The following is a 13,629-nucleotide window of genomic DNA, read 5'->3' as shown; positions in this document are numbered from 1 at the left end:
GTTGCCCCAATAGAAAAGAAAGAAAAAGGAGGAGAAGTTGGCTAATAATTGATGCCATATACGCCAAAAAGCATATCAAAAGTAAGTGGTAATAGTTAATTTTGGTACGTTAATGGGTGGCGAACCACTGAGCGAATCATTCTCTTGATGTGTCTCCCACTGCCATGTGAACTGTATAGTATCCATTCTAGAGAGAGAGAGAGAGATGGAAACAGTTTTTATTGTTTGTTTGATACGATAATGAGAAAATTCAGGAGGATAATAGTGGTGTGGTTCAAATGGTCAACCTTTGGATAGAGAGAGAGAGAGAGAGAGAGAGAGAATTTTCCTTCATAATTTCCATGACCCCAAGATTCGTTTTTCTACTCAATTCATTCCTTTGATTAACAATTATAGCAATCCGCCCACCCACCCAAGATAAAAAGTCTAACTCATTCTCTTCCCCTTCTTAAAGACCCTTTTGCTCCCTCATATTTCTCAAATCACCTCTCCATTCATTTTCATATCTTCTTCTCCTCCTCCTTCAGCTCATGGGTTGTCCTGATGACGGATGCAACACTGGCCTTGTTCTAGGGTTAGGTTTCTCTTCATCAACCTCCCTGGAAAAGCCTGATAATAACAATAATCATAAGCCCAAGATGATGTATAAGCCATGTTTTGGGCCTTCACTTAGCTTGGGTCTTTCTGGTGAGATTTACAATCACCGCGGTTCTAGCAAGAAGATTAGTGATGTCAATAAAGGTTGCGAGGAGTCTGTTGGTGCTGATTTGCTTCGTCAAGCTTCTCCTCATAGTGCTGTTTCTTCTTTCTCTGGCGGTAGGGTTAAAAGAGAAAGAGACCTTAGCAGTGAAGAGATAGAGGCAGAGAGAGTTTCTTCAAGAGTAAGTGATGAAGATGAAGATGCTACTAACACAAGAAAGAAACTTAGGCTCACCAAAGAACAATCTGCCCTTTTAGAGGAAAGCTTCAAGCAGCACAGCACTCTCAATCCTGTAAGTAATTAATCTCTCTCTCTCTCTCTCTCTCTCTCTCTCTCTCTCTCTCTCTCTCTCTATTCAAGTACTAATTAGTTATTAATCTTGCTATGATTCTTTGATTAACAGAAGCAAAAGCAAGCTCTTGCAAGGCAGTTAAATCTACGACCAAGACAAGTTGAAGTGTGGTTCCAAAACAGGAGAGCCAGGTACCATCATCATCATCATCATCATCTTTAACCGTCTAAAATTATTTTTCTAAAAGAAGAAAAAAGAGAAAACCATCAAATTATTTCCAAGAAACAGCTCCATGACCCATGAAATATCCAAGAAAGGTCCACAAGGAAAAGTTTCCCTATTTCCAAAAAGATGAGGGTACCTGTGCTTAAAGCACAAGGTACAATCACTTTAAGCTATATCATATCTTCATCTTTAAGACAGAAAATACTTGTGATTGTATGATTAAGCTGTTTGATATGGGTCTTAATTAATGACGAGTTATAATTACGATCTGCAGGACAAAGCTGAAGCAAACTGAAGTGGACTGTGAGTTCTTGAAGAAGTGCTGCGAGACACTAACAGATGAAAATAGGAGGCTGCAGAAGGAGCTTCAAGAACTTAAAGCTCTGAAATTGGCACAACCCTTTTACATGCACATGCCAGCAGCTACTCTCACCATGTGCCCATCTTGTGAAAGAATTGGTGGTGTTGGTGATGGTGCTTCAAAGAATAATCCATTTTCAATGACTCCAAAGCCTCACTTCTATAATCCCTTCACCAATCCTTCAGCAGCATGTTAAGATTCCAGGATAAGATGCAAAAGAATTGAGTTAAAAAAAAAAAAACCAAAAAGAGTAGATCTCCCGCCACAATCCCTCTATTTTTGGGTTAAGGGCTTGTAGTCATCATTAGTGTAATTAATTATTTTTCAGAAAATATATAGTAACTACTGATCAACCTACTTTTTTTTTTTTTATTACATGCTTGTATATTATTCAGCAAATATATAAGAAGGGACGAGTATTATTTATTTGTTGATTTTTATGATTTCTTTCTTGTGAAATTATATCTATATGGATATTTTTTATTTAAATTAGATCGATTTAAGATATAAGATATATAATTAAATTTATATATTAAATACATGAATAATGAACTGAGCCTAAATAAAAATTTATCATATCTATATATCTCATCTAACATTTGAATTTCTAAGTTCATTTAAAAAATTCTATTAATTAAGTGAATTAACCATTAATATCATCATCAAAATGATATGTTAATTTAGTGAATTGTTTGAGTTAAATGATATCTTTTGATAAGATTTGAAACTATAATCTATCTTATTATAAAATAGACATTATTTTTATTCAATCTATCAAAGAAAGTAGAAGCCTAATTGTAAAAAACTTGGAATGAGTCACAAGACATTGATGAGAGATGAGAAAGGAGACATGGGTACAGTCATGCTTTTTAGTGCACAGGCTTTAATTTTGGTAGTTTGCTGGACCATATCAAGAAAGGAAAGAAAATAAAGAAGATAATGATAAATGAGTTGAAGGTGATGATTAAGTGAGAGAGAAACAAGAAGTGGGCGGTTAGCTCACGTGTACCTGTCCCTCATGTATTCACTCGGGCTTTTTAATATAAGTCCAACAAAATTAAAAATTATTAAATTATCATAAATTTCAATAAAATATTTAATTTAATTTGAGCTCGAATTTATAATAATTATAAAAAGTTAAGAAATGGGCGGCGGTGAGAGGCGTGTAGACAAAGGAAGGAATGGATGATACACTTGAAATATATATTTTTTTTAATGAAATTAAAATTGTGAAGGTCTCTCGTGAGGTGCTCTCTCTTTAAGGGGACTCGTGGGTCACATGCCACGTGATATCCCAATGGCCCTTATCTACCATCTTCATCATGGGATTTTTGCCATGAATGTCAGATTCTATGACTCTTCTATTACATGGGTCCCTTTTCCCTTTTTCCATAATTAAAATTCCAAATAATTTGTCCATGTCTGAAAAATTAGATTATTTTTTTTATTTAATATGATATCAAAAATTAATTAAAAATAATTAAATTTATTATCAAAGTTAAGTGAAAAAGAAAAAAAAATAATAATTAAATACACTAATTGATTAATTCAAAGTCTAAATGGACAGAGCTTACTTAATGGACGGTCTAGATTCGTTGTTTTTTATTCTTTCTAATTTAATAAAGAAGATTAAAAAAAAAAAAAGTGACCCTCTATTTACGTTATCATGATTGGTGTGGACATTGTGCAATGAAATGATGAGAAGGTTCTATCCAATAATAATTTTCCCACCTCATACATTGATGCCCTGAAATTATGGTGTGGACCAATAAATGATGAGGTGACTTTCCTGCAAAAGTAGGCACTTTCCAGGAAACTCACTCTCATCATCGTCACTCTCAACGCTATTTTATTTTTTTTTAACCATGATATGAGGGTCACCATGTTTAAATATTTGAGCTAACTTAACTCTCCAAAAATTCAATGCACCATCCAACAACTTCAATCAACCATTATCATTGCGTTCAAATATTTAAGGGTCTGATAGATAATATTAATTATTTTAATAATTATTTATTATTTTATTAATATTTAAATATTAATTATTAATAATTAATTAATTATATAATAATTTTAAATAAAATATTATTATTAAATTAACTATTAAATATAAAAATAATTATCTAATTAAAATATTTCATTAATCTTTAAAAATTAAAAAATGTGATTTTTTATAAATTATTTCTCTAATTTTTAAGTATTATTATAAATATTATCCTAACGAATAACATAAATAAGAGAGGTGATATTTTAATTAAAATCAAAATATCAAATATTATTTTAAAAATTATTACCAAACATAACTTAGAAATTATTCCTTTTCATCACTTTTAGACATAAAATTATGGTGATTTCATAATAACAATTACTTGATTAATGAATGATTAATATAATAATAATAATAAAATTAGTATAGTAACATTCAATATTGAAATGGGCAGTAGTCAATCTCGTGATTCAAACCGTAGAATTCCCTGTTCTAAATTTAGTATTTATATATATTTGTATATTTTTTTTCTTTGTAATTTTTCCTGCTTTCAACCTCTTTTACTGATTCAAAGAGAATTATTTTGAGTCTTTGTCGAGGAAACCAAACTATATTTGCTTGGTGTGGAAAGAGCAAAAGTTAGGTGTGCGAAAATGATTTGATGACCAAGTTGCTTATTAAACTTATATTATTCCTATAATATAAACAAATTAAACAGGAAATTAAAATAAGAAAAATCATAGATTTGATTTACGTGTACAAGCACGAAATTAATTTTTATTACAAATACCCAAAGACATGTGTCTAGTCTTGGTTTATTTGTCGGCTTGTCGAATTTTATACCATTAAACTCCAAAATGATCATGTTATGGATGAGATTTATGCATTATTTAATTAATCATTTTTTTAATTATTTTTAGTTTTCATCATGCATGCAACATTTGATAGCTACTAAACCTAAATTTTTAAAGCCAAACGGCAACCTATAAGGTATCCCAGAAGAGCTGAAGGACCACGTGTGGTGCACCTTTGAATAATGGTGTGCAATTCAGGCTCAGGCCAATCTCAATTTGCTACGCTAATAAGTGATGAATATTCATTCAAATTAATTAATTGTTGGGCTGTTGAGGACATATATAACTGTAGATGGCCTTAGTTTTTTTTTTTAATAGGAGATTAAAGAAATGAAAACTCGAATTTGAATATGCTATGATATATGATAGTGATATATTTCTAATTATTGAAGTAAATGATATAGCTCTTCAAATATATAAAATTAATTTAGTAACTTAGGTTTTTGGATAGTCTATGAGTATAATCGTATTTAATGATTCAACCATAGATTCATTTAATATGCTCAATCACTGTATGACTCACTCAATAAAAGTAAAGAATCTTGATTAGAGAAAAGTAATTTTAGTGGGATTACTAAATATAATAATACATAAAATTATGCATTATAAATAGTATTATAATTCTATAATTATGCTAATTAATAATATTCATATAATTATATAACTGACATGTCATAATCAATCATTGTTTATAGTATTTATAAAGAGATAAGTCATTTATGGAGATACATTCTTCTCCTTAATTAATATGATATACCATTCTCTTATATCAGTTTTAACTTGAGCATCAGAGGATCTCATCGAGAATACACTGATGAACCTTTGATCGCATTTGTTATCTTTTTTACAGATTTATATCTATAAAATAAATATCTGAGACATTTGTTATTTGTTTTGCAATTCTATATCTGCAAGAAATTGGTGGACCTCTAACGCATTTGTAGGTATATGCTTGTAAGGAATTTTTATGAATTGCAACACCAAATCAAGCAGGCTGTAAATGGCCTTAGGGTTAATGGGTAGGGTATGCGTAGATAAAGGTGGTTTTCAAATCAAAGAATAGACTAGCTCTGCAGTTTTTGGCCTTATTTCACAAAAGAAATAGACTATAGACAATAGACAATAGACAATAGACGATAGACTTGGGTATCTCTAAATAGGGAAGGCCGTCCTAGAATTGGATCAAAAGCACACAATAATTGAGCTAAAATGACCATAATTATAGTTGATTCCTTGAGACTGCAGTTGCATACACACGTGGCACCAATAAAGGTCAAAAACAAAGACTAAACATGTTAGCTTCATCTACAATAATGTCCTAATCGAAAAAGATGTGTAAAGATTGAGAAATTAAAGCAGAAGATATTGTCATAACATGTGATTTTGTAGCCTTTCTTTAAGACACAAGAATTCCTCTTGTAAGGCCCCATTTAACTAGACTAACTGCATATTGAAATAGATAGTTAGTCGGCAACTGTTTTCACTCCATCAATTTTCATGCTTGCTTTAATTCCATCTATACGTATATATGTATATTTGGATTGATTGCTTTTTCACCTCCAAAGTCTGACTTTATGTTAAGTGAAAAAATCTAAAAAATTTCACTAATGAAACTTAAAAATATCAGTTACAAAATCTAGTCTGACTTAAACTATATATATATATATATATATATATAAAAGAGTAATTAAAAAAGAAAGAGGGTCAATTGACCATTCATGTTTGCTCTACATCCGCCAGTGAGCCAATCATGGGTTCAATTATTGAGTGCCATTGTTGATTTTCTATGACGCGGAACTATAAATTAATTTTTAGAGGGCTAAAAATAAATATTAAAAAGAAATTAAATAAAATTTTGATAAAAATATATAATATTAAGAGATTAAAAATTAAATAATATAAAAATAAAGAAGTGCAATAGAAATAAAAAATATTAAAGAGGGAAATAGTAATTTTCTAAAAAATACATTAAATTTTATGGATAAAATTTTAAGAGGTAAACAGTAATTTTTTAAAAAAAAATCATTCAAGTTTATAGGTATAATTATAATTTCGAAAACTTTTGGATGGCAAACAATAATTTCTTTAAAAATTAATATAATTTTTTTGTAATATTTTGATAAGTAATGAGCTCTTTTTTTTTTTTTTTTTTGAAATAGAAAACTAATGAATTATATATTCCCTTAAAAGAGTCTTTAATTCGGCAGGCACACATGTCTCCCAACAATATGCCAGTTGATTTGATTCACAAGCCCTATATCTTTTTGGTGTTCTATGCAATTGCCGACACAAGCTACAACCCAGGCATATAGCCAACATAAGTAATAACATTCACAAAATTAAGGTCATTGTGGCAGGCAGGATTCATTATTAAATTTCAAGCCTTATCTTTTTTCAATCAAAATTAATTTAATATAATTATTATGTTCATAAAACCTTTTAGATAACATAAGTTGCAGAGTTTCCCCACCCACGTGAATGTGAGCATGTAGGCCTCAGGATTTTGCCTTGTTTTGTGATGGATTCTGTCTCAGACGTAGGACAGCCCATATCCGTGGGAACATCACATGGCGATTGAATGAAGGCACATGCAAAGCTTAAAGCTTTCTCATGCTTCCAACTTCCAACCGACATTTTTGACTTTTAAAATATCTTCAACCTTGCAGCAGTTGACATGGTTATATGATATATGGAAGACCTAAGTTTGACTCTCCTCTGGCTCTGCCTCTATAATATATATATGTTTTTTCAAGTTTGAGATTGTTGCTTCAACAATATAAGTTCTACTTTCATTGTCTCAGCAGAACCTGCAAGATAAAGGACAAATGAATCCAAAATTCACCGGAATTGTTCCCGGTGAGTACTCTCCGACATTCAAATTAGGTGAATGATATTATGATAGAGATAAAATAAATAGAGAGTATTAAAATGGGGTGGAGCAGAGTGAACAAAGGAAGATGGAACCCTTTCTTTTTTTATTTGATCCTATTTATAGGAAAAAGTAATGGAAATGAAAATATATTTCTAAGGAATATTTTCTAAAGGGTTATTATATATATATATATATATATATATATATATATATATATATATATATATATATTAATTATGCATTATTATTTTATAATATATTAATATTGTTATAGAAAAGAAGGTATTAAATATAATAATTGATTTTATAATTAAAGAATGATTAACCTTCAATATGATATTGATTTTATCTATATATAATCATAAATTAACAATCTATAATATACACAAGATAAGCATTACTTTTTTAGATATTTGGAAAGATGTAAATTAAATTAATATAATCAATTAATTGATCCTTCTCAAGATTGCACAAGCACAGCCGACATCTAGTTTACAATACCAACAACCAAACCAAAGCCTTATTTAGTATTGAGTTTCAGAACCTGAAACTATTTTTTTGAATAAAAGCACAATTTTAAATGCTGTTGAGTAAAATAGTTTAGAAAAATTTATTTTATTATTTTAGTATTCTTATAACTAAAATTGATTAAATTTAATTTTTAATTATATTTTAACACCTTCTAAGTAGTATATTTAAAAAAATGATTTTATCAACATCAGTTTCAATAATAATGTCGAACAGGCTCTAAATATCCACGGATAATTAGAAACCAAAATGGACAAGGGCATTCTGTGTTAGATGAAGGGTCAACAAAAGCTGTTGAATCAGATTTCTTCACCAGATCAGATCCATCTCTGGACCCATCACACTTGTTAGTTTCTTCCATCTTCTTTTACTGCATTCGATAATGTTGCAACCGTTCTATATACAATGAACATATATTTTTATCATTAATTGTGATGAAATTCACATAAAATTATTATAATCAATTATTATAATATTTATTGTATATACAACGATTGTATTTTTAATATCTCAAGGAATAGAAATAGTAAATAGTAAAATAAGATTGATATTAATGAGAAATTATTATGTGCACTCGGTACACATATATTATCTCTCATAATTATATGAGACTCACTCTCTATATTATAAGGAGAGTTTACTTTTTTATGAGAAAAGTAATACTATTTTTTAATATTTCAGGTGTATCTAATAATTAGCCGATATTAAGCAAGGTCCACTTGTGTTGTGACCAATGGAAGAAACTTATTTGGCATTTCATGGGTGTCATTTCTTCATGCATATGTGATCAAGGCTTAAATTGAACCCAGATCACTATCCCCATTAATCAGCCCAACTGTCCTCAATGCCACTGATGGGAGGTTTGGCCCAAAGTGAAAAAGGCCGAAGCATCTAATATTTTTTTGGGGAAATTTTTTGGGCTCACTTGATCTTTAGGCCTAAAGCCTCCCTAAAATGTATAGCAAGGGTACTGTGTTATTCGAATGTAGGATGTTGGATGTCTGTCAGTCACACGATAAAGAAAAGGGTAAATTATCATAAGTATGTGTAGTTTATCAAAATTAATTAATTTTTTAAAAAAATGTAATTAAAACGCCCTTGTTTTGTAAAATTAAACTTTTAATCATTTTATAAAAAAAAAGTTAATAAACTTTTTTTGCTCTTAATATTTATGCTACTTAGTTCCTAAAGTTTTAGTTATCTATATATATATTTTTAACAATTAATTTCAACTATAGTTTGAACTCAAAGCTTTAAAGTTTTGGAGACTACTCCAATATCACTGAATTAAAGTTCATTAGTATCTATATTATTTAGTCCTTGTAATTTTAACTATCTATACTATTTAGTCCCATTGATCAAGGCTAAAACAAAGTTAACTAATGCTTTGTTTGACAGAAATTTAATAGCATGATTAAAAAGTTTAATTTTATAAAATATATAATCATTAAGTTTTTAAAAAATAAATACAGGTTCCGTTTGTTTCATAAAAAAATAACTTATATATGAAAAATATTTTCCGCAGAAAATGTTTTCTAAAAAAAAATTTGTGAAAATATTTTCCGTTGTTTGGTTGTAATATTAAATTAATGATATGTATTTATTTTATGTATATATAAATATGTTCATACTTTAATAAGATTATTAAAGTTCAGAAAATAGAAAATGACTTCCTTTTTTTGAAAAATAGAAATCATTTTTCTTAAAAATGACTTAATTTTCCTTTTGACAAGGAAAATATTTTTCGTTGATTAATTTTCTTGAGTGCCCCAAAAACCAGAAAATGCGAAAAATATTTTTCAAAAAAATATTTTCTGTAAAAAAAATGGAGCCTATAAATAATTAATTTTGATAAAATACAAAGACCTTATAATATTTTATCTTAAAAGAAAAATTGATAAATTTCAACAATTATCCATGAACTTATATAGTTGTAACACTACAGTCATTTAGCTTTAAAGTGTAATATAAAACCCCTTAAACTTTCAAATTTTACGCAATAAAATCTCTCTAACTTTCAATTACTGATTTTTCAGTTAGAAACTGATGTAAATAGCTACCGTATGACACTTAGTCAATATTTCTCTCTTTTCTCTTATGCAAAGTGTAAAATTATTCTTTTTACGCATGAAAAATTATTCTGTCTATAGAGAGAAAAATGATTCAATTTATACATGACTTTGAGAGAGAAAAGAGAAATATTGATTAAGCTATATACTGAAACTGTCCAGGTCAGCGTCTAACTGAAAAACTGGTAATTAGAGGTTAGACAGATTTTACAGTGCAAAATTTAAAAGTTGATGGAGTTTTAGGTTGTATTTTAAAGTTGAGGGACTGTAATATTACAACTAGATAAGTTTAGGGACAATTGTTAAAATTTATCCTGAGAAAAATAAGATTCAAATTCTAACTATCATTAGTTTTCAAAATATAGTCAGAATAAAAGATAAATGAGGGTTTACACTCATGTTCATAAAACTCGTCTAGTCTATAAATAACACATTATTTTATGTTAAAATTGTGGCGTAGACAGAAAGTGTAGGTAAAAAATTTCGAAATGAGGGTTATTGGTATATCATGTCTTGCCCATTAAAAAAATAGTCTGCCTAAGGGCTTTCAAAGAAGAGAAAATTATGTATGGATCAGGTGGTGTAGTTAATTGTAGGACTGCATGCTGAAGGATCTGACAAATACCACCTCACAAGCACGAGGAGATATTGTTTTATATTTCTACCCACTGACTGAGTTCCTTTGCATGCCTTTCATGGCTTGTGGATGGCCACACTAAATAATAGAGAATACACATTCACCAATCACCACTCTACAACAACTTGAAGACAGGCCTAGCTAGGACGACCGCAGCTCCCATGATCTGAGGATCGATCACTTCTAAGTCAGTATCGTTCAGCTTGTCCACTCTTAAGTCCTCCTAGCTAGATAGATACAAGATTAGGGTTTGTATACAGTTCGGGAACCTGCGTAAGAACAGAATGGGTGCACTAGCTGCTATGGTGATTCTGCTGGTTTTTCTAAATCTTGGAGCTGTTGCTACTGCTCATCAAGAGGTTTCCAATTTCACTCGGCTTGTTTCTGCTTCTAGCAATGCATCAACCAATAACACAACTTTGGATGAAAAGAGAGGTGTCCCAACAGGATCCAATCCTCTTCATAACAGGTAGCAAATGTGAATTATTCAAAAGATTAGAGCTCTGCAGGGGAGTAGCTGTAGTGGGTTGCTTGAGCTAGAAGAAGAAGAAGAAGAAGCTTAATTGAGATTCCTTCTGTTGTTTTATATTCATCATATACTGAAATATATGTATTTGATATATAAAAAAGCAGGTGAGCAATTGATTTTGTCTTATTACTCCTGGGGGTTCTGACATGAATGTGCATGAGTTGTCTATTGGTTTGGCAATTTTTAAAGCCTATGATCATAAGCGTGTATGTTTTATTTATAGAATTATATAGTGGAGGGTTTAATCATGAAATCATCATGCATGTGTTTCGTCTTTGTCGCCTCTTACAATATTATAAATTCCTGGCCATCATTTTTGCTCTGTCATATAAATCTACAACATATGCAATATAAAACTCTTTAATTGGTCTCTTATCAGTATGCATGTGCGTTCTTTTAATTTCCTTCTACAATGATAGTGTCGTTGGTATAATTTTTCTTAAAAGATAAAGTTCCAAGTTGCTAATTGGTGAATTAAAAAGAAAAAAAAGTTAATTAGTTAGATATGAATTATTTTATATATATATATAGTTATTTATTTAATAAAAATTTAATGAATTCGAATAATAATTAATAGATTATATGATGGAAGATAGTCATCTCTCTTTTTCAATACAAGAGTGAATTATCCTAAGATAGATAAATAAGAAAATTAGAATTAGAAACCTTCCGACTCTCTCCATCTTTGAGACGAAGGAAGACTGACATTTGATTGTTCCATTTACGTTATTATATAATTTACCTTAAAATGTATAAATTTTGCCTCTGTTTCAAAAAAATATATATTTTTAATTTTTAATATTTGTGACTCTTAAGAAAATTATTAATAGAAATTATTTTTATGATAAAAATAGAAAAATAACTTTAATAAAACTATCAAAATGTGAAATACTTATAAAGTTATATATTATATAAAATACATACTTATTGGTCTACATATTCTACCAATATAAAGGAGCACCCAAATCTGCCAAAAACGAAAACACCCAAAACAAAAAATACTAACAAAGCAAAGCAAATATAAAAGCAAAGATGGCTCTAGTTTAAGTCTTGCCTTAATTAAACGTCAATTTCAGAAAATCCAAACTTAATAATTTAATAATTAAAAAAAAATGATTGAAATGGGATTACCAGTTTCCTGTAAATCAAGGAAGGCCATAGACAATTTACATCCAATTAAAGCAAACCAATAATTAATTGCAAATAAACTAATAACAAAATCCTATGGATAAGTTTTAATTATCTAATATTGATATAATACCATTCAAAATACCCATATATATGATTGGTTAACTGAACTATAAACATTTTAGTCCAAATTATATCTGCTAAAAATATTATCATTTAGGATTCTGAATTCCGTTGTTATTAGATTTCTCTCAATGGATTACTTTTTAATCGGATTTCTCTCAACTGAATCTCAACATAATTCTATCCAATATCTATATAAAGAGCTTAAACTTCTATGTCATCTCTCCCATCAATATTAAATACTATTCTCTCATAGCTAATCCATTTGTTCTCTATTTTACAAGTTCATATTCGCAAGAGATTTTCATGGATCACAATAAATACCAGTAATGATTTTAGCAGCTACTGATATATATATATATATATATATATATATATATATATATATATATATATATATATATATATATATATATATATAAAATTGCAGGCGTGATGTTTGTGATGATCAGCTTAATTAAGATAAGGTTCTTTAGTAATATAATTATAGATGTTGCATGTGAGAAGATTAAAATGGAGATGGTTCTATGCTTGTCCAGTTTACTGTTGGGGCTGTGTGAATGTTCCCTTTTTATGTGTCATTTTGCTCTTCAGCTTTTATATATGGCTTCTAATTCGAAATGTCGTTTCCTTTATTATTAGTTTTTATATAATTATTTCCTGTACTTTATTTATTTATTTTATTAATAATTAAAAAAATATATATATTATAAAAATATATATGTAACTTTTTCTTACCTAAGCTGATTCCTGAAACCTTATATGATCCCTGTGTATATACTCGAAGGTTAGTAGAGCCCACATTTTTTTCATAACTTGGTATTTCAAATCCACATACATGCATGCATGCTAATTTATTCTTTTAACAAAATGCAAAAACATAAATGGATATGTGGGAAGGGAATACTACTCATCGATATCTATATGCCACACAGCTACATTTGCATCGAGACATGCATTTCTTGCAGTCGGAAAGTGTTAACATCGCACCATCGCAGTCACATTTCTTAGTACACTTGGATCTTGAGCTGCCACCCCACAAGCACCGTGCCATGCACCGTAGGATCGGAGCACATGATGGGCATCCATGCTTCATCTGATCAACAATGCACTCTTTGCATCCGCCGCCGTCCGGCGACGAAGACGGGCAGGCCACCGTTGTAGAAATGATCATCAACCACAAAATGATGAGGAGCATCAGTGATAAAACAGGTCTTGTAAACAGCTTCTTCTCCTTTTCCATGTCTTGGAAATTAACGAAGCAGCTACTACTTTGATGCTATAGCTCTTTGTAACTGCGCCTTTACTTATATTTATATGGACT

General features: G+C 29.7%; 2 protein-coding genes across 2 annotated transcripts; one reads left to right on the top strand and one right to left on the bottom strand.

The window, feature by feature from the left end:
• The first annotated feature begins 281 nt into the window (after positions 1–281).
• Positions 282–2,004, top strand: LOC110664490 (homeobox-leucine zipper protein HAT22). The gene is made up of 3 exons (XM_021824207.2): positions 282–992; positions 1,104–1,183; positions 1,492–2,004. Exons 1-3 carry the CDS (start codon positions 531–533, stop codon positions 1,772–1,774), a joined length of 825 nt encoding a protein of 274 aa, XP_021679899.2. The 5' UTR covers positions 282–530; the 3' UTR covers positions 1,775–2,004.
• An 11,136-nt stretch (positions 2,005–13,140) lies between these two features.
• LOC110664487 (uncharacterized) lies at positions 13,141–13,629 on the bottom strand. Its single transcript, XM_021824203.2, has one exon. The coding sequence runs from the start codon at positions 13,546–13,548 to the stop codon at positions 13,216–13,218; it is 333 nt and encodes a 110-aa protein (XP_021679895.1). The 5' UTR covers positions 13,549–13,629; the 3' UTR covers positions 13,141–13,215.

Source organism: Hevea brasiliensis, chromosome 10 (genome assembly GCF_030052815.1).
Source record: "Hevea brasiliensis isolate MT/VB/25A 57/8 chromosome 10, ASM3005281v1, whole genome shotgun sequence".
Lineage (NCBI taxonomy): Eukaryota > Viridiplantae > Streptophyta > Magnoliopsida > Malpighiales > Euphorbiaceae > Hevea > Hevea brasiliensis.
The sequence above is the reverse complement of the archived record's forward strand: the minus strand, read 5'-3'. Positions and strand labels throughout refer to the sequence as shown.

Coding starts and splice junctions, on each gene's coding strand:
- LOC110664487 (XM_021824203.2), bottom strand. CDS start 13,548: ATGGAAAAGGAGAAGAAGCTGTTTACAAGACCTGTTTTATCACTGATG.
- LOC110664490 (XM_021824207.2), top strand. CDS start 531: ATGGGTTGTCCTGATGACGGATGCAACACTGGCCTTGTTCTAGGGTTA. Junction 993..1,103: donor AGCACAGCACTCTCAATCCT/GTAAGTAATTAA, acceptor TTTGATTAACAG/AAGCAAAAGCAAGCTCTTGC. Junction 1,184..1,491: donor TTCCAAAACAGGAGAGCCAG/GTACCATCATCA, acceptor TACGATCTGCAG/GACAAAGCTGAAGCAAACTG.